Source organism: Teleopsis dalmanni, chromosome 1 (genome assembly GCF_002237135.1).
Source record: "Teleopsis dalmanni isolate 2A chromosome 1, ASM223713v2, whole genome shotgun sequence".
NCBI lineage: Eukaryota > Metazoa > Arthropoda > Insecta > Diptera > Diopsidae > Teleopsis > Teleopsis dalmanni.
Window position 1 is genome coordinate 141,676,896 of NC_051846.1, and position 20,288 is coordinate 141,697,183.

The window sequence follows — 20,288 nt, forward strand, 5'->3', positions numbered from 1 at the left end:
ACGAATAACAAATACTTGTAATTGCAATTGTTTGGGCACAACACTGTTTCATTGATTATGCTAGTACTTTTTATTCTGTCCTTTTTTATCGAAGTATATAAAAAATTTGCTGTTTCTTCTTTAGTCTTCAATATTCAGTTAATAGCTGAATTTGTAAGTTTCTTAATTAATGATAGTATATATATGAATTTATATTGATTATTATATTATTATAAAAATTTTAATTATAGTAGGTATATAAAATAAATAAAAGTATTGAAAACAACGCAAACAAGGCGTTTATCTAAAATTTTGTTTGAAGGCAACAGTTTAACAATAGAAATTTAATAAATAGCTTGTATCTAACTTAGCTGTAATATAGGTATATTAAATTATAATAAAATATTTTATTGCAGTGTTTTTTTCTCAATAACTTAACTATTAGTAGTATTCATAATTTAAAAAGCTTTTAAGAACTTAAATTCCTCAATTTGTAGCATATCAGAAATGAATTCCAATTATAAAAGCATATATTTTTATTTATTTATATAAGAGTTAAAAGTATATTTATTTATTTGTATTTAAGTGACAATGACGTATTTACGTCCTCAGAGACGCATACAGTTATGCAAATTATTTTCAAATGAAGAACTTTACAACAGGCATTAATAAGCTTTTTATGCCTCGCAATGTCCTTTATGTGCTTTCAATTCCATTTAATTTAAAATTGCAACACATCCTACCAATGTATTCGTATCTATACCTAGAATCGACACTCAGCCAAGCATATGGAATGACAAAATCTACTTAAAAATACATTTTAATAAGCTTAACTGAAAGTACTTGACACATGATTGTTAACTGCTTTTGTGTCTTTTGTTAAATGCGTCATAATGGATGCAAGCCGAGCCTTGCAACGCGGCATCTGCAAAGTGCGATTTATCAAAAGAAAATGGCTCACAGGAGCAAACGAGCAGGAGCAGCTGCTTCCGGAGCTGTTATTGCCACTGCTGTGGCTGCCATTCTCCATTCTCCACTTGCCACTCGAAATCAATGAAAATAATTTGTTATGTGGTGACACATTATATCGGGTGGCATACGAGGTACTTATTTACGCCACTTTCCACTTTCCATGTTTTCAAGCCCTTCAGATTTTTGCTTCCCTCGATTTTGGTGAAATTTTCTTAATGTGAACGGAAAAATGCAGGCAAACATATTAAAAACTCATAGGGAGTCAAGCATAAAGAAGGCGGTTATGTTCTTTTATAAATAAAAATGATGTAAATTATAAAATAATTACAGGAAAGGAGCATGCAACAAAAATAAAAGCGAACACTTCATATATATTAAGAAAGAAATAATTATGAAAAAAAAAATAAAATATTAAAGCAAACATTTCAAATTTTAAATTTTATTTTAAATATTTTCACTAATAAAATTTATAACTCTTCGTCCTTTAGACGAAAAACCGTTCATTAATGGGATAGCTAGTAATCCTTATAAGTTAACCCATTACTCGATTATTTCCAGCTTTGACTAATAAAACAAAATTGGCTGAAATGTATTTTTCTTCACTCTCTTCTAAGAATAATTTATTCATGTTCTTGTCACCTCACTAACATGCGTTAAAATAATCTTTATTATAACGACTTATTTCTGACCACAAAATTGGAACCACTTTTAATTTCCTGGAACAGCTTTTAGAGATAGTAGTAGTCGTTGTAAGTATTTCTGGTGAAGACGGCTCAATGACCGTAAAATGAAACAATTTAAGGTTAAATTCATGCAATTTAGTTGTTGTAGTCAACTGATTGTGATATGTTGCATTCTCTTGATGAATATTTTTCTTCTTCGTTTGTGATCACCTTTTCGTAATTTCTTTCCTCCGATGTACGAATAACACCATATAGCATTGAATCTTCTGTTCTCAAAATAATCTATAAAGAAAGAAAGTATAAAGAAAATAAAGAAAGTATAAATATATCCCGAAATGCAAAGGTCACCTTACCATCACCTCTGGTAAGATTTATTGCTCACCCTGCCCACTGTTCACTTCAATCGGAATTGTGATAGTGGGAGTTTTTCCAGTTTTATATATTATATAAACAAAAACTTTTCTTGTGCTAATATATCACATGCAGAAATAGTACTCAGAATCATAAACGAATTGTTGTTTTCAGTTCAGTTCAGAACAAATGTGGCACACATTTCTAATACATTACTCACATCATAATATACCTATATATGTTCAAACTTATCTTTGTAGTTCATTCTGATATCTCCAAGGTAGCGGCTATCTCCCTCAACCTCATGTTGTGGTCGTTTAAAATTATTTTTTAAAATTTTTTTATATGTTCTCCAGTAACCACTGAATTCGAACATTTGTAGGATTCAGCATTATCGGTGCTTGTAAGATTATGTTTAAACATAGTAAACCTTCCAAAAATAATTGACTTTAAAGGCTTTTAAAACCATTTAAACCATTGCACGGTTTTTTTTAGTAGAAATTTTTTCATTGTTTTTAAAATTATAAAAGTAAAATACTGTTTGAATGTTGTCAGTTTTCTACAAATTATATAGATTATCACACAAGACTGAATGTGAATTTATTCTTAATTTCCGATTTATTTTTAACTTACTATGGTATGACTGGAATCTCAAAACATTTCTGTGTAAAATTTCCCTCAATTTTCTCAAAAGAACAAAAACGAGATTGCATACTTACAAACAGACCTAGAGGCTGATGGACTAATAGAATAGACTCGGTGAGATGTTCTTTCCAAATATCTTTATAAACTTAAAATATTTAATATTCAATTATAAAAATAATGAATACTTTAAATTTCATTAATAAATCTGAACAATTTTTCAATTAACTTTTTAAGCGTAAACCAAATATTTATAACATATTTTAGACCTTTCCGATAAATTTACTTTTTTATGGTATATTTCAATTGGACACTTCAGTTACGAAAAAAATGTCTAATTGTTTGCACATAAAATAATTTTGCATTAATTAATTTAATTAGTTATTCAAAAAGGCAATTTTTTTGATGCGATCTTTTTTACAATTTTATTTAATGTCATTGACCATAAAAAATATTAATTACAATGCCTAATTAATTCATTTCAACCTTTTTAATTCATAATGTGTAAAGTAAATTTAAAATATTTTTCATTGTTAGAGAGATAGAGTTTTTACAATGAACTTTCTGAACTAAGAACCAAACAAATTTGCTTATTGCAAAATTAGTATTAAAAGTACATAAGTAGTAATTACTTAAATGAATTAATATTGATTAGTATTGTTTATAATACAAAAAAGTATGATTAGAACTATCTATAGGATTACTGGGATAAGTATTTGTAATATATATATATTGTGGGACGTTGGGACAGCGCACCGTCCAACAAGTACCGCCACTGAAGTGAGAAATTAGTCGATGTAGACCACGAAACGACCTGGGTCCTATTTCGTCCTTCGATTCTCGGATGTCGTTATTGAATAAGGCTAGAGTGGCTTCCGTTCACATAACTACATCTCTTGCTATTGCAAGCAGCTCATATAGCTTGAGGTTGCCTACCAAGTCATCACCAACTCAATATTGTCCCAAGACAGTCCAAGCTGGACATTGGAACAATATATGCACCGCTGTCTCTTTTCTTCTAGCCACAGTCTGCAAGTGTCTTCCTCAACAAGAGTTATCTTTTTGAGGTGATACTTAAATTCTCCATGTCCAGTAATAAATAAGTCACCCAGTTTAGGGTACTTCGCGGATAGCTAAGCACTTTTATCGTTTCTCTGGCCAACGGTATATGTGCATATTTATGTGTATGAGTTTAGTATGTGTTAAGATCATAGTTATCAAAATTAATACATTTCAGAGTAAATAATATTTTGAGATATCTGTTTGTACTAATATAATATTGCTCAAATTATAACAGTTACTATTTTTACTTTTCAATTTTACAATACAAATGCATTCAACCTGATTCAAAGATTCATAAATCATTAGATAGAAGCTTTTATTTGTGGGTTATGTGTGCTCCTAACAGTTCGGTTAGTTTTGACATATTCACATACAATTTTGACCTAACTAACTTCCAACCTACTTTTCATTGTTAATTTTATATATTTGGATGTATGCGAAACTATTATTCCACATCCTAACAAGGCTTGAATTGAAGGCCTGATGAAGGTCCTGATTTAAGTTGTTGAAATCAAAATAATTTCATGTATGCATTTGATTTGCTACATCCTGCTTTAGCTTTAAAATAACCTATTCATACCATTATTAGCCTACCCAATTGCCAACCTTATCTACTCGTGGTGCATCCTGATTTCGCAGACAAGATTTGGCCACAGAGTACAGACGGTATACCCTGAACACCTGTTGGAGAAAAACGCTTAACAACAAGGCAGGTGCGGAGGCTCATCTGAAAATCCCAACACCGAACTTGGATGCAGTATACTAATCATCTGCTTACCTAAAACTATCTGATTACTACCAAAACCACAAGAAGCAAATAAAAACAAGAAAAGATGACACTTTGCTCCTCATAGAAGCATATATGAGCTAATCTATATGCATACCACTATGTTTAATCTCTTGTGGATGTTAGTCAATTGTAGGATCACCCCATAAAGAGTATATTAGGCTCTTTTTTCGAGTTTTGTACGAATGAATGGGTCAACAGTCTTAAGTGAAAATTTGAGATCTCTGTAAAAACGTAACCTATCCTGTTTTTATTTGATCTTACTTGAAATGTACCTTCACAAAATATTCCCCAACTTTATTCCCCACCTCTTGCATAATTATTTTTTCAACACTTATACAGAAATTTTTATAAAAGAAAAACCATAATATCCTTTTAGACAAAATTCATATTACAGCACTCGACATGTATACGAATATTTTGTGATATCTTTATTTTACAAGTTTAGAAAAAATCAAATTTATATAAATTATATTTATTCATACTTTTATGGAGGAATAAAGTATTATAAACATTGCAATGTAGTAGGCACAAATCCACTTAAATTTTTAACGAACCTGGCATTATGAACTCATGGATAAATAAAGTACAAGCAATCTTAATGTCAATCAATCATAAAATTGCCCTGCAAATGCGCAATTTCGTTTTATTCCTTTTAACTCATATTTCATTCCATTTATGTTTACACATTCCATTTCTTCTACATTTAAGCACTTTTTTCATGGCACATTTTTAATGGCAATCGGAAGATATTTTCGCTACGATTTTCCAATTGACAGTAAGCAGTGAATAGTAAAGAGTGAAGAGTGAAGAGTAAAGAGCTTGGCGTATGTCTAAATTCTCAATCGCTTTTCGAATGTTTAGAAAAGTCTAACGCAAATTTATGATAAATAAACCCGCACACACCCGCATACCATAGTGATTGGAACCTTCTTTTTCACAATTTCCACCCGAAACAATAGAAAAAATAATCCAAAACAAAACCAAATAAAACATTCTATGGAAACTACCTGAAAAGTCATTATTGATCGTTGATTTTGACAGTTTAGATACATTTTGCTTAGATACGAGCAATCACGGTTGAAGAAGTGTAGATACTTGCAGCAATTGACATACTAAAGATAAATGTTTTAAGAATTGTAAGCTTAAGCCTATGCGTGCAAACACACCTTCGCAAATCGTTCACTTCCACATCCACATTCACATCCACTACCACTTCCACAACGACTTCCTTAGCTATCAAAGTTCACGCTAGACTCGTATCGAAATGTAATGATTAACCTTTGTAAGTCTAGTGGAGAACAGCGAAGCAGACAACGACTTAAATTCCAACAAAACAGCGCCCACTTGTCTCGTTTACACAGCAAAAACAAAAACAAAAACAACAACAAATAAATATTTTAGTAAAAAAAGTGCTTCACGGAAGCGCTAATCTGCTTTTTTTTATATTGTTGCACTCAATGGCTGCCATTAACATGGCAATAACGGAAATGCCTCTTCGCAAAATTGCTTAAAGCTCAGCCATCAAATTCCGTCAATTAATCACATAAGTGCCACGATGCTTGAAGGCGCGTTTTATTGGCACACAAAAGCGCTAGCCTGAGAATTTGTGGGTGGTGGTCTATGAGCTGTGGGCTGTGGACTGACTACTGAGGACTGAGGACTGAGGAAGCGCTTCAATGTACATACAAATAGATTAAATCGACTAAATGGGTGTGTTTGTTTATATTTGCATTTGGATTTGTTTTCGTTTGTGTTCATGTCTCTTCCCGTGACTGTAACTGTGACTGTCGGTGGCTAGAAGGGGTGTCGCAGTCTTAAGTGGATTTAAATGCTCGAAATAGACACAATTTAGTTATTTTTGTTTGAGGAGCAAAATAGGTTAACTAGCGCAGACAAGGATTTAATTGGTTTGTGAAAAGGATAGCCACTTTATGGTAATTATGAAAAATTATATTATCATTGTTATTTTTTAGTTCTTGTCTGTGACATCAGTAAGGACAAACTGCAAATCAATCACTTTGCTACATTAAATGTTTCAAATTTACTATAAGTTTAAATAAATATTTTTTGAGATAAGAGAAATCCGCTATAGACTTTCGAAATTTTAGAAATGAAGAATTTTTAGTTTTCTCCTAATCTTATTTAATCTATTTGTCTTATACTCGTAACATAATCACTTGTTTATCCAACACAATTTTCTCAACGAAACTTCTACCTCTTTAACCTCTACCTCTTAGTTTTAATTTAACCTGAAAGTTGTTTAGAAAAATGTATATATTTTTTTTTTATATTTGAAATAGACTTCATCAAAACATATAATGCCTCTGTTAACAAGGACTTCAACACACCTTTGTGCCTCCTAAGCACTTAGCTGCAAGTGAACCTCAGGAACACTGTATGTCCTGTGGTGGCTGGTCCCAAATAACCTTTTCATATCTTTCATTTCCGTGATTTTTTCAATCTAAGATAATCTCATTTTAGGATCAATTGTTCAAACAATGAATAAATTTATAAATTTTTGGCGGAATTTATATAAAGTTTTGACCCTTAATATAATCAAGCATACTTCTTCTTAATATCTCCAGTATAACTTCTATTTTTCTTTATCTAACTGTCGTATATTTCGTCATACCAATACAAATTTTCTTAGTTGAAAATGTAAATTAATTTTTCTTTACTTTCAATTTACATATTCCAATAGTCAAAGGCCTCTGCAGCCAATAGTTTTTTGTCCTTTAACTATAATATTTTCTTATACCATTGTCATAAACAACTAAATAAATAATTAGTTAAGTGACTCAATAATTAATTATGAGACATAAAATAATCAATACTGTATTTGTTGAGTTGTGCATCTTACTTGTTCTCTTTCCTCGTAGATCTTCGTGAAATATTACCCAGAAGCCCTCCTTTCGTGCTTCGCCATCTACATAATAATTGACGAAAACTCGACAGTTTACTTATCAATCTAAGTTGTGGAGCTATTTTTACTGCTCGTGTAAAAATAATGTTAAAATATATTAGATCTATTTTACTTTTACTGATTCGACTCTGCTTAGAAGCAGACGAGACTACCATTTTCTGTGACTGTCCAGCCTTGATCTGGGCAAGGAGGAGGTCACTGCGAGGAGAGCTGCTCTCTGCTTCTGTCATTAGGAGGTCCTCAACGGACGAAATTCTGGCTTTCATTCGAAAGGTGAAATGTCTTCAGTTTGGTTAGGGTCAGTTGAAGCACAAAAGATCAATCTGGTCGCAGTGCTCAGCTCCGTTGGAAGCTAGTACCCCGTATATTTCTATTCTATTCTACTTTTACTGTTTTGATAAATTAGTAGAATAACGCTAGTAAAATCTCGTAACTGACCAAACTGTAAATTTTATTTTTTTATATGTCCCAAGACCTACAATAAATTCTTTCATTTTTGTTATATTCGAAAACAGCGAATTAAAAATACTTTAGCCTTCTATTTTGGTACCTGACTTCCTAAAACGATAAAAGTAATAAGAATTGCTACAAAAATTTAAGTAAATTTAAAAATTATTAATAAATAAATTTAATTCTTAATAGGAAAATAAACAAATATCACCACATAATTAAATACCTTTTTTGAGACAAATTTTTAAAAAATATTTTTCATTATTAGAAATTATAAAAAAATTGGGAAATTTGAAAATCCTTCTCTTTTACATAAAAATTTTTTTGGATAAACTTCCTTCACGATTCTAAACACGCCATCTATAAAACACTAGCAGAGGAAAAGGACTTTGAAGGAAATTGTGATTTGACGAAGACCGTATCAAAATAAAACTGATACCGTAGAATTAGAAAAACCTAAGACCGTATAATTGCAGTGAAACTAACAAAAATTAATTCCTTCGAATTTAATAAACATAAAGAAAACTCACTCTTTTGTTCACTGTTAATAGCGTTAAAATTGTGTTTGTAAAATGCTCAAAAAAGTTCATACTTTGTATAACTATAAAAACAAATGTCCTGTATGGTACATGGCCACAGTTACACATTTGCCACATACGAACTCTTCATTACATTCACTTCAATTTAATAAATATTCATATATATATTGATCAAAAAACAGAACTTTTATCTAAATTTGTCAATGGCAAAATTTTAATTTTAAGCCTCCACTTTTAAAGTACTTTTTAGTTTCAAAGCGTTTTTAATTATACGGTCTTTGGGCTTCATGATAATACGTTCTTTGCCAAAGAGGGATTTTTTGGTGTTATCATAGAACATAACCTTTTTAGGGAATTTTCAATGAACTTTTCTTAATTTATCCGTTCCCTGTATAATTAATATAAATAAATTAACAAATAAATGCCCTAATCTCGACTACATGAAAATTATTATTATACATGTAGTATTTTTATATTTTAGATTTCTAATTCTTAGACATTCTTGGGATAAAAGTTTATCAAAATTTATATTCATTTTAATATAATTAATTTATTGCAATTTGGTTTACCATACACGCTGTTTCGAGTATTGCCACGTACTTATCAACAGGGGTCTTACAAAATATTCGAATTTCTTAATTAGTTTATAGTCCGTATATAATTTGTTTTCACTACAAACTTAAAGTCTGGTATGACTTGAGGTGGTATGACTTGAGATCTTAAAAAATAATTTTTAAAACCGAAAACTATGATGGAGCGTAACTGAAACTCACAAATATAATAAAAATTATTTCATTTTGGTCTTTAAAACCCCAGAAGAGCAACTTATTTCACTTTAACCCATTGAAGTTTACTTCATTTAACATTTTGGTTTTCAAGAGGTTTTCAAACATTAGATGATCAATGCAATTTTCAATGCAAATTACAAATTTGATATTAAAATTTAACTAAAATTTATTGAAGTTTGGCTGTTGATTTTCGTCATTTCTCAAAATAATTCTAACAAAAAAATATTTATTTCCCTAAGTATTAGTGTAATGGTAATGTTGTTAAATTATTAATTTATCTACTAAATTTGCCGACTATTTGTATGAAAATATGTTAAACACAATCAGTTTTCAATAGTGGGGTTATGCTTAGGATAATATTTGGACAAACAACTTTCGACATCAAAATCTTGATGCTTTGCAAACAGACATCTATCGTGTTAATATCGATTTTTTACTGACGAAGCAATGAAAATTACATCAAGAGTGTCTAGTGACGAAAGATACTCTAAAAGTGACATATGATATTTTATTTCTTGATTTATGGCAATGTCCAAACATTTAACTTTACTATTCGGTTAAAAATTTAACCGAAAGCTTTATCACATATGTGTTTTATTTTCCTTTACTTTTGGATACACAAATGGATAACCCTATATAAGCTAATATATTATGTTCCCATAGATCACTTTTGACACATATTTCACAATATCCGAAACAGCTATACGGTTAGCACGAAGATAAACTAGATTAAAATTTTTTGTGGGTATTAAAATTTCCTCACTATATTACATCCTCTTCTATTCAAAACGGATTATGTCTTGCCATAGGTAATTATTATATTAATACATTATATTTATTTATTATATATATATATATTTATTATATTATATTTTATATTTATACATTAATATATTATTATTATATCATCATGACCTTTAAAATGTTTTAATAAAATATTATAATTGTAATATATTTGATCTTACAAATATCTTACAAATCATCATGTCAGATCGAAAAGACGATTTTTTTGTTTTAACTTTTATATTTAGTGAATTTTCATATGTTTAATCATATCTGTTAATTTTGAATTATGAATATTCATAAATATATCGAATATTTTAGTTTATCTGATATTATATATATATGCATATAATTATTCTGCCTCAAATAATTTGATTTAGTTAAATTTTACTATTAGTTAAGTGACTTAATGTTAAAAAAATAGTAATTTAAATTAAAGAAACCATTTGTTTTATTAGGGTAATTAATCAATTACGTTAAACTTTTTTTTAAAAATAAAGATTAAACAAAAATAACTAATTTGGAGTACTTTTTATTTATTAACTATTTCGACTTTAGGAAACATATTTTACATAATTGACTAATTATCTCCATATCATCTTCATTCCATTGCGTTTCCAGGGGAACATTGAAATATACCTCAATATTAATTACCAATTAATATAATTACCTCAATATATAACACAATTATTATAAGTATGGTAATAAATATTAAATTAAATGTATCTATAGTTTAATAAATGAAATAATAATAAATTAAACTTTAGATACATTCTCTCTCTTTGAACCAATATATTCATTGTTTCATTCTTTAAGTTCTCTAATTATTCTTTAAAATTCTTGAAAATTGATTAATAATTGAAAAGAAAAAATGATTTAAATAAAAAATAAATAAATTGTAATAAATATTTTTTAAATACTTAATCTTAAATTTGCAACCTACGCATTCGGCATTTCTAATTCATTTCACTTCATTTCCTTTCATTGCAGCTTTCAGAGTTGGAGCAACGCGTCATTGAAGCGGAAGAGCGCGCTGACGAAGCTGAAGATAAGGTGAGTTAATTCTTGTTTATTACAATAAATGTTAACAATACAAACACACACACATAGACCCAAACACACATGTAAGTTCAAGGATTATAGAAATATATGAGTGGTTGAACTGATAGGAATATTTATTAAACCAAAAAACGACTTCAGAAACAAGCTTAGAGATTCAAAAGTTAAGTACCTACTTCTTTCAAAAAAAAACGGAATGCAATAATAATATTAGAGTGGATTTAAAGGGGTGGACAGATAAAAAGGATGTAAATTCTGAAGAATACATACTGTGAAACCAAAAATCCATGACAAACGATTTCAAGTGCTTGCCTACATACAATTTCGGAAACAATGCGATAGAGACTAAGAACACGTGCCTAAAAAATTTATGGAGAGTAACAAAATTTGTTACAAGGGTTTACTTTTTAGGAAAATGATTATTTTCAATATACACAGTAGTATATATGCACTCGACAAAAAATTATAATATTAAATATATTTTACATCATCTCTAATGATGAGCTTCTGATTGAATTTTCATTATCGTCAACTTCAACGTTTTGTGGTTTCACCTCATCGATGCTCGTTCTTGCGATAGTTACGCAGTGGAAAATGTTGCATTTAATTTTCTTTTTTTCTATTGTAACCGCCCTCCCCCCAGTGTGAGTTAATTTAAAAAATTCCGCTTGTTTTTTGCGATGATTCTTTTTGTTTGAAACACAATCGCATTTCTAATGCTTTTCCACCCCCGAAGCAGCATCCTGTGTAACCGGAAATACGCTGTACACACAAACACGAAAGCGTTGTGAGCGTGAGTGCGTATGCTGTTGCATATTGTTAGGGGATTTTTAATGTTTGCCTGCACCCGCACCCGCACCATAACACACACTCCACACTTTAGTTTCTGTTTTTACCACAAAACATCGATGTGCGTATTAACGCGTCCCTGGGGCATATTTTACTTTAAAAACTGTTTGATTTTCCAAGTCCGAGTGCAATATGTATTACAACAGAAGCCAGAGCTGGCAATAGATGAGGACGAGGACGATGATGTTAAAGTGGAAGTGGAAATTATCAGCGCTGCCCACTGTAACAAATTGAATTCGCCTTGTTGCATACATTAAGCAAATTTAAATAAATCTCGGCGTTCAGCCTCAGTGTACGCTTTCATTCCCAGTCTTAGGTCTCTGTTATCCTTTTGGGTGCATAAATACTACGTTAATGTTTGTTTTCAAGGCTACCTACCAGTAACGTTTATGAAATTATCTCAATAATTCATTCATTAAGTTCTGTTGCTATGTTTTCATTTGTAGTGGATGAATATTTCATAATGTTCTCGTCCTACCAGAAACATCGCTGCTTAAGAAATATTTCTTAGAAATTATCTTGAATGGAGTTTTGGGATTTTTCTTTTAGTTACTTATTGCGAGACATAAAAATAATCCTCACAAAGTAAGAGCTGGAGTACTTATGCGTCCTGTGCGTCTACTTTACTATTCTCTGCCATCAGAGAATGCAATTGTTGTCTGCGTTACCACCATAAAACCATTAGAAAAGCAATTATCCTTAAGGAGAAGGAATTCAAAACCATAAAGGACAACAAATGCTTTAATTAAAAAGGTAGCATCAGCATTGTTAGACATTTTTTATGATTTCAATAACTTCGGACTTTCATTGGGAAAGGTTCAAAATCGATTAAAAAATTATTTGTTGCTAGGATAGTTGAATAGCTATTAATAAATAATTACTTTAGAAAATCTTCAAAGAAATATTTCTGGATTTTTATAAAGTTATTTTTTATTCTTATTGTATTTTTGTTTTATATCAAGAACAGTCTTAAAAGTAAAACTTAAAATTTATTTAATATGGTATAATTTAAAAAAAAAAATATGAACTTTCCTTATAATAAATAAATTATTAATAATAAGTAAATAAAAAAATTTTAATAAATAAATAATTCACTTTACCAGACTTGTTTACTATTGTTGAATTACGGGTATAGAGGATTCTACTTTCTTTAAAATATTATTGAGTTACGGCTATTGAAGATTGTAGTTTCTTTAAAATTATTATTAATGTTGTTAGAGGATGTAGCACTACGACGATCGGGTTTATTGTGCCCCTTCTCAGTATAGAGTAGGTCTCTAAGCCTTGTTGTTGTGCTGAACCTACTTTACAGAGTTTTATTACCTCTTCCGTAAGAACATTCCCAGGAGCCTATTCCATATGTGCTTTAGCACAGAGCATTCTAACAGCACATGTGTGGCCGGCTCCTCATCTTCAGAGAATCTACAGTTTGCATTCGTAAGTATACTGTGACGAATTCCTGTGACGATTCTAAGTTTTTCTTTTGATAAGTTCATACAATCCTGGTATCTTTTATTGTTATAAGTACCAATAAGTGATTTGGATTGTTTTAATCCTGGTATATTATCCCAGTAATCCTTTTTATTCTGGTTCTCCTTTATTTTTATGAGAGAAAGGAGAGTACTATTCCACAAAAAGGTTCTGGCCCCATCATTGGTGTGGCTGCTTCTTTACTGGCTAGTTTGTCTGTGTATTTGTTTCCGCGTACGCCAATATGTCCACGTACCCAAAGAATCGACATCTGATTTGATTCGCCAAGTAGATTTAGCTTATCAAGGCAGTCTAGCACCAGTCTTAAGGTCACCTGAGGTCGAGTTTAGTGCTTTGATCGCCGTTTAGCTGTCTGTCAGTAATGCGATATTTTTACACTGGTAATTCCGTTGAATATTGATGAGTACGCACTTTAAAAGGGTAAAATTATTTTTTTTATTAATAATACATTATTTTAGTTTCTAAGTTTCAAACAGACGAAATTTTCTATATTCTCTTGTAAATATCAGCTAGTTGCTCTTTCAACTGTTGTTCTTTTTTTATAGGAACTCATTCCCTTAATAATTATGGTTTAAAAGCTGACAATGTTAAACTGTGTTAAAATTTCTGTTCAGTAATATTTGGCAATTTAGCATGAATCGTTTAACTCTAGAACAGCAATTTTCATTATATTTTTTTGTATTCTCAAAATCACCTTAAAATCAAATCTCCAAAATTTACAATTTTATATAATTTAATTTTAATAACTTTCGGATTGATGAGATTGAGGTAATATAACTATTCAACTATTTATTAAATCTATCCTCCTCTCTGTTCTCCTGAATTTCTCACTTACTCTGCCTTCCTTTCAATTTATTTGAATTATAAAATGAAAGAGGAAAAACTTAGTTTTGGTTATACAAGATCTTCAGAATGCTCTACTTCTACTAAATTTTCTCAGATTAGAGTTTATAGTTCTTTTTAGCTGATCTAAAATCGAATAAGTTTTCCTTACATCAGTCTCCCTTCGGCTCTTTTTTTCACTCTCTCTTCCCCTCATTTGATTTTAGTTAGAAATTAAAGAAAGCCAATTGAGTTTTGTTTGTACAAAATCTTTAGAATCCTCCTTCCTTCTACTAAATTTTCTCAGATTACAGTTTATAGTTTTTTTATACCTAATCTACTACATTCATTTGATACAATTCTTTTTTAATATAGGTCACCTTCAACGTGTTATAATTTTTGAATTATTTTTTGTTAAATTCAAGCAATCCTTATAATATGTTTAGATTGAAATTTATAGAATTATAAATACAATAAGTTATACCAATATATGTACTTCTTTTTGTTTCCTTTCTTCTCTTCCTCTCTTCTTTTCTTATCTTCTTTTCTAATCAAAAAAGAATTAGAAGAATTCTATATCTACAGACAAAAAACCTGGTTCATTCCTACTAAGTTTCTCCGCTTAAGTAATGAACTTGATGATTTTTAAGTATGTTCACTTCTTCTAGAAACTCCATCTTCAATCGAAGTCACCTGATGAAATTTAAAGTAATGTTGACTGCGTGAATATCAGTAAAGATATTCATTAGTTCCGATTGTTATGATTACACTAACACTCCGATCGATCGCTTAAAAAATGGTAGTATTTTTGCCTTACGGTTGTATAAGATGCATCCTCGGCGCAAATATTTCTGATTGAACCATTCTTATAGGAAGACCCTGTTTTTGAATTTTTCATTTGTCTTGCTATCATAGGTTGCTCTACTTGTTGCTTACCTTATTAATTTCTAGTTAAACTTCAAACTTATTTTTATTATAAAGTTTGTTAATGAAAGTAAACTTTGAATTAATATAATAGTATTGATTGTCTTCTGTGTGAATATTAAAATAAATGTCTTCATGAGCATCTAAAACGTTCTAAAATTTATACAACTACTACTCCAATAAAATCGCCAGCGATCTGTGAAAAACCCTCCACTTTACATAAAGTGCAGGAGCTATATATGAGGTGCGATTGCAGTTCTGAACGAAATTTGAAAAAAATATTTTCTTTTATTTGCATTCAATTCCAATTAAAGATTTTCAGAAATATTGAAGAAAATCAAAAAAATCTAATTTATATTAGACTGATGTGTACTCGTCCCAAAAAATTTTTAATCTAAAATTTAATTGTGTACCTCCACAGTTAATAAATTAATTTGTGTTGAAATAAATGAGATAGTATTAAATTGAGTAATACTATTACTATTACTCATACTCCCTTTCTATGCCCCGCATATCCGTACAGGTATTCGTTGTGTACCGTTAATCGTATACTAAAAAAAGTAGACTATAGTAAACTATACATCTGTAATCTAGTATGACTTGGCGATCTCAATCAAGTAGTGTGTCTTCTATAATATCTTCCTCCATAACATCAATAACAGTAGATGGAATATATCAAACATTGCATGATAACTTTACTTTTCTTGCATTCTCTACCCAAACCCTTGAAATCTTGCATTTTATTTTAATTAAGAGATTTGATTATTTGTTTTTAATCTTTTAAAGATTTTTTTCATAAAAATTTCCCTTCAATTCTTTAATAATGTTTGAATATTTCTTTGATCTGGCAGTGCTTTGCAAAATACCTCTCATCCCTCTCAGACTCTTGACTCTCATTTGACGCACATTCGCTGGACGCACTGTAATTTCATTCACAGAAGTTGCAGCGATTGTGCTTGTGCTTGAAAAGGGGGTTGTTTTGGTACGTCAGACGTATGGTTTGTCTTACAGGAATACCATGAGAAAAGTAGTGCATCAAATAAAGTGGTTAATAAGAAGAATAAATTTATGGAATTTACTTAAAAAAGTAAATTTGTTTACACACTAAACAAATTAAATTAAAAACTCAATGAATTAAAAATCAAGTTGGATTGAACTCCAATCAATTGATTCAATTCAAATAAAACACTAAAAGAATAATTCCTCTCGTGCCAAATAAGTACTATTCGCAGTTATAGAAGACCTTAAAAGGGGGAGAATTTACCTTTACAAAGCAAAAAATTAAAGAAAAAAATATAAATCCACAGTTTGAGGTTCTTACTTTCAAGACAACGAGACAAGACGCGATTAATTCCAATGCTTTGTTCAATGAAAAAATTAAAAATTGTTAAGTTTTAAGTTAATTTTATAATAAATGTGTGTTGAATAATAAAAAATTATAATAATTAAATACATAAACAAAAGCTTATAAACAAATTCAAGAACAGTACAAAGTGTCCTGCAACATTTAGCAAATCTTCAACAATTGGGCTCTTGCAACCCCTAAAGAAACGGAATATGATGTGAAAAAAGTTACAACGAATTTTCAGTTCCTATTTTTGAAATTCTAAACCAAATTAAAATATTATTCCTTCAGTTATTGTTATTAAATTAATTTATTTATAAAAAAAAGTTAAGAAAAATTGCGTTCCACAACCGTTCCACATCTTTTTTTTTGCTTGTTTTTTTGACATTTATATGGGAAAGCGCAAGTCAAAATTTACTATACACAAACAAGAATTGCAACAATTTCAACAACAACAACAACAATAACAAAAACAACACAAACAATTATAAAGGAACAAAAAAAAAATAGCAACATGAAATGGGGTAGAAAATGTTACAAACAAATTGTGAGCCGAAAGAGGAATGAGTGAAAGAGCACATTTCCCAAATGTCATTGACAGCTGACATATCATTTTTATTATTATTATTATTGTTGTTGTTTTTATGTTCATACTCCTATTAATTGACAGTTGGAATTAAAAATGGTGTCATTAAAGTCAAAATTTATCATACACTCGTGATAGTGTTGCACTCTTAAGTCAGTCCATAATAAAAAGTGATACATAATACATTTCATAGTAAAATATTTGAATTATCTTATATTAATTAATATTAATAACTGAATAGAAAAATAAATACATTTAGAGTTTATAACAAACTAGTTTCCATATAACTAAGAATGTTTTTTTTTACTAAAAACTTTATGCTTCAAAAATTTCTTAATAACCATTAAGTGATTGCAAGCATAGAACTTATCCTGCTACATACGAAATCATCAGATATCACACATTTATCTAATATTGAGTCATATCAAACTTGCAACAATAAGTCTGGCAAAAAACTATAACAAAAACTTCGCTTTTTTCTCTAGTAACATAAAGAAAATAATAAAAATATTATAAAATCAAAAATTTTATTGCCGTAAAATATACTTCAATATTCGCGCATGCTTTTACAAGGCATTGCCAACATAAATGCAAAAAAAATTCTTACACACAAATCAAATACTACACTAATACAAAATAAAATAAAAAACATTTATAAAAACGTGCTTGATATTTAAATGAAATAAAAACAAATTATTAAAGTGGAAAAAATTAAAAATGATTTCAATATATAAAATTAATAGCGCGCCAAAAATCATGCTACAAAAATGTATTTTAATAAAAACTTCCATGACCCAAACAAGAATTTCTGTTTCATAAGCATGAATATGGTTAGCAGTTGAGTTAAGACTCTACAATAACAACACTCAGTTTGCGGAAATATTCACACATTGCCGAAAATTCGGTAGGGCCTGGGTTTGGCTGTGTGTGCTTGTGAATTTAGTGACGTTTTTATTATCACAATAAGGAAAATTAAAAAAGTTTACGAATGGAAAACTACAGGAAAAAGGTATAAATAACATTTTATTTTACTATAGGAAAGTATTTTATATTTTATTTTAAATTTTTCTTTGAACTACTTATATACTTTTCATCACATTTTTTTAAATCATATTGGAGGTCAGGAAAAACTAAACCAACAAATTCTCACATATGTGGATATCAATCAATAAAATCAATAAATTTTAAAAACAAAGTTGAATGACTTTTTAATTGTACTCGAGATATTTACAAAAGTTATAACAATAATTCACAAATTGTTAAGTCAAAAGGGGGTATCTTAGAACCCTTGTAATACTCATAATAAAAAAAATAAATCAAATCAAATAAAACAAATATAACAATGTCTTATAATTAAAGTTAGTGAACTACAAATATCTTCTGTAAATATATCAGGAAAAAGTTTCGACTTTACCTTATAAGAAATAAGAAATATTCCATAGTTAATAAATTGTGACCTTAATAATGAAAAAATCTGCTCTATAGACTAGAATGTGAAGCAGTTCAATTTCTAGTTCATTGCACTGTTATTGTTTGTCATGTTCGTTGATCAAAACATTATTCTCTGGAATACACCTATTGTTACTAGAAATTTAAAAAAAAAAAGAAAAAAATAATTTTAGAACACCCCTTAGTTCGAACATCAGCTTATAAGAGATAATGGTACACTGCGGCCTGTAGGAACTATTGTGCTAAATCTGGGTTTAGATTTATAGCCAACACGACTATTTCAATTTTAAAATTTCAATGTCTAATTCTTTTATTGCATTATATATCAAGAAAGTACTATAAAGAATTTTTTTTTAATACATTGTAATATTTTTAATCAATGAAATATAACCATATTGGCAAGATCGCAAAGCATCTTTATAGTAAAAAACACATCCAAATCTGTCTTTATAAGTTGAGTAAATGATAAACAATGTTTCCTAAAAAAAAATACAATATTTGGTTCAACATAGTTTGCCGGGTATAATCCGAAACTTTATAATTCTCATTATTTTTAATTACTTTTGAAGTATAAATAGAAGTGTTTGTATTGTTGAGAAATTTTTGCAGTGTATTGCATTATTTAACATATATCTCATATAGAAAATAGGATTTTTTATTAATTATTTTTGAGGTTGTACTATATCGAATATAAAACTATTAACGTTTATCAATCACTATACATCACTTTGACAAAAAATATTCTAGAAAATATAATTAAAAATCATGTTCTTCATGAACTCAACCCCGTCCCTTTTTTGAATGAAGCTTAGGTCTTTAGCTGATGCCTAAAAGATGCAGCGAAAAGATCTATAAGTATAGTTCAAGCTCTGTGCAAGGTTTCTTTAATCTTATATCAATGCTTTTGTATGTGTTCGATAATGATGGGTTTCTCTTGCGCTTATCATCTGCAATGAATTGATTATCATTTTTAATTAAGTGCCTTTACTGAATCGCTATTGCAACATTTTTTTGAATCTTCACATCATTAAATTCATTTTTACATACAATTCAATGCAAACTCGTTGTTGCAAAATATTTTAAATAAAATAAAATATCGAAACTGTTGTACTCTCAATAGCTTAGTTCTTACAAATGTCAAGCTACCTATACCGCTAAAATTTAAAGAAAACTTAATATTATAATGCATTCCACAATAACATCTCTTGTTTTATCGAATACCATAAAAATCATATTCATCTGATGTCTCAGTAACTCGTTAAACCAATAACTTAATAACCCGATAACTATAATTAAAATTTTATCGACTTACTGAACACGTCCGGTTGGTTATAAAAGGTTCAATATTCTACTAAAAACATATTCAAATTATATGGGATTCGAATGGCGTTCTCGCTGAGAAGGCGTTCTTAGTCTGCTTCCATTATATATACTCATGTACTGTCCCAGGAGAGTAAATAATACACTGTGCCCTATAAGATCTATTGTGATGAGTGTACTATCCTAACGAGCAGATCTAAAACCCACTGCATTAATTTTTTTTCTTAACTTAACTTTTTAACTGTTTAACTTTTAAAAATCAGCTTAAATTATTCTAGAAATATAAATACAAAATTTTTCTCTTTATAATATTGTTTTTATAAATTATTTCCAGAGCAGGAGGAGAAAATGGGCATAGCCATTTTTTTTTTTTTTTTTTTGACTAATACAACATTTTTAATATTTGATTTTTTATAAAAAATTATATTTAAAACACAAACAACTCGAAACATATTCTTTTATGGCACGAAATACTTTAAAT

General features: G+C 29.3%; 1 protein-coding gene across 4 annotated transcripts in view; it reads left to right on the forward strand.

Annotated features, from left to right (window-relative positions):
• The window catches only part of LOC119669064 (uncharacterized protein CG43867), a 320,834-nt gene that overhangs the window by 251,015 nt on the left and 49,531 nt on the right, over positions 1-20,288 (forward strand). For all 4 annotated transcript variants that reach the window (XM_038078816.1, XM_038078815.1, XM_038078818.1 and 1 more), the window contains exon 3: positions 10,953-11,015. In XM_038078816.1, coding sequence (XP_037934744.1) covers positions 10,953-11,015 — 63 coding nt within the window. The remainder of the gene's footprint in view (positions 1-10,952; positions 11,016-20,288) is intronic.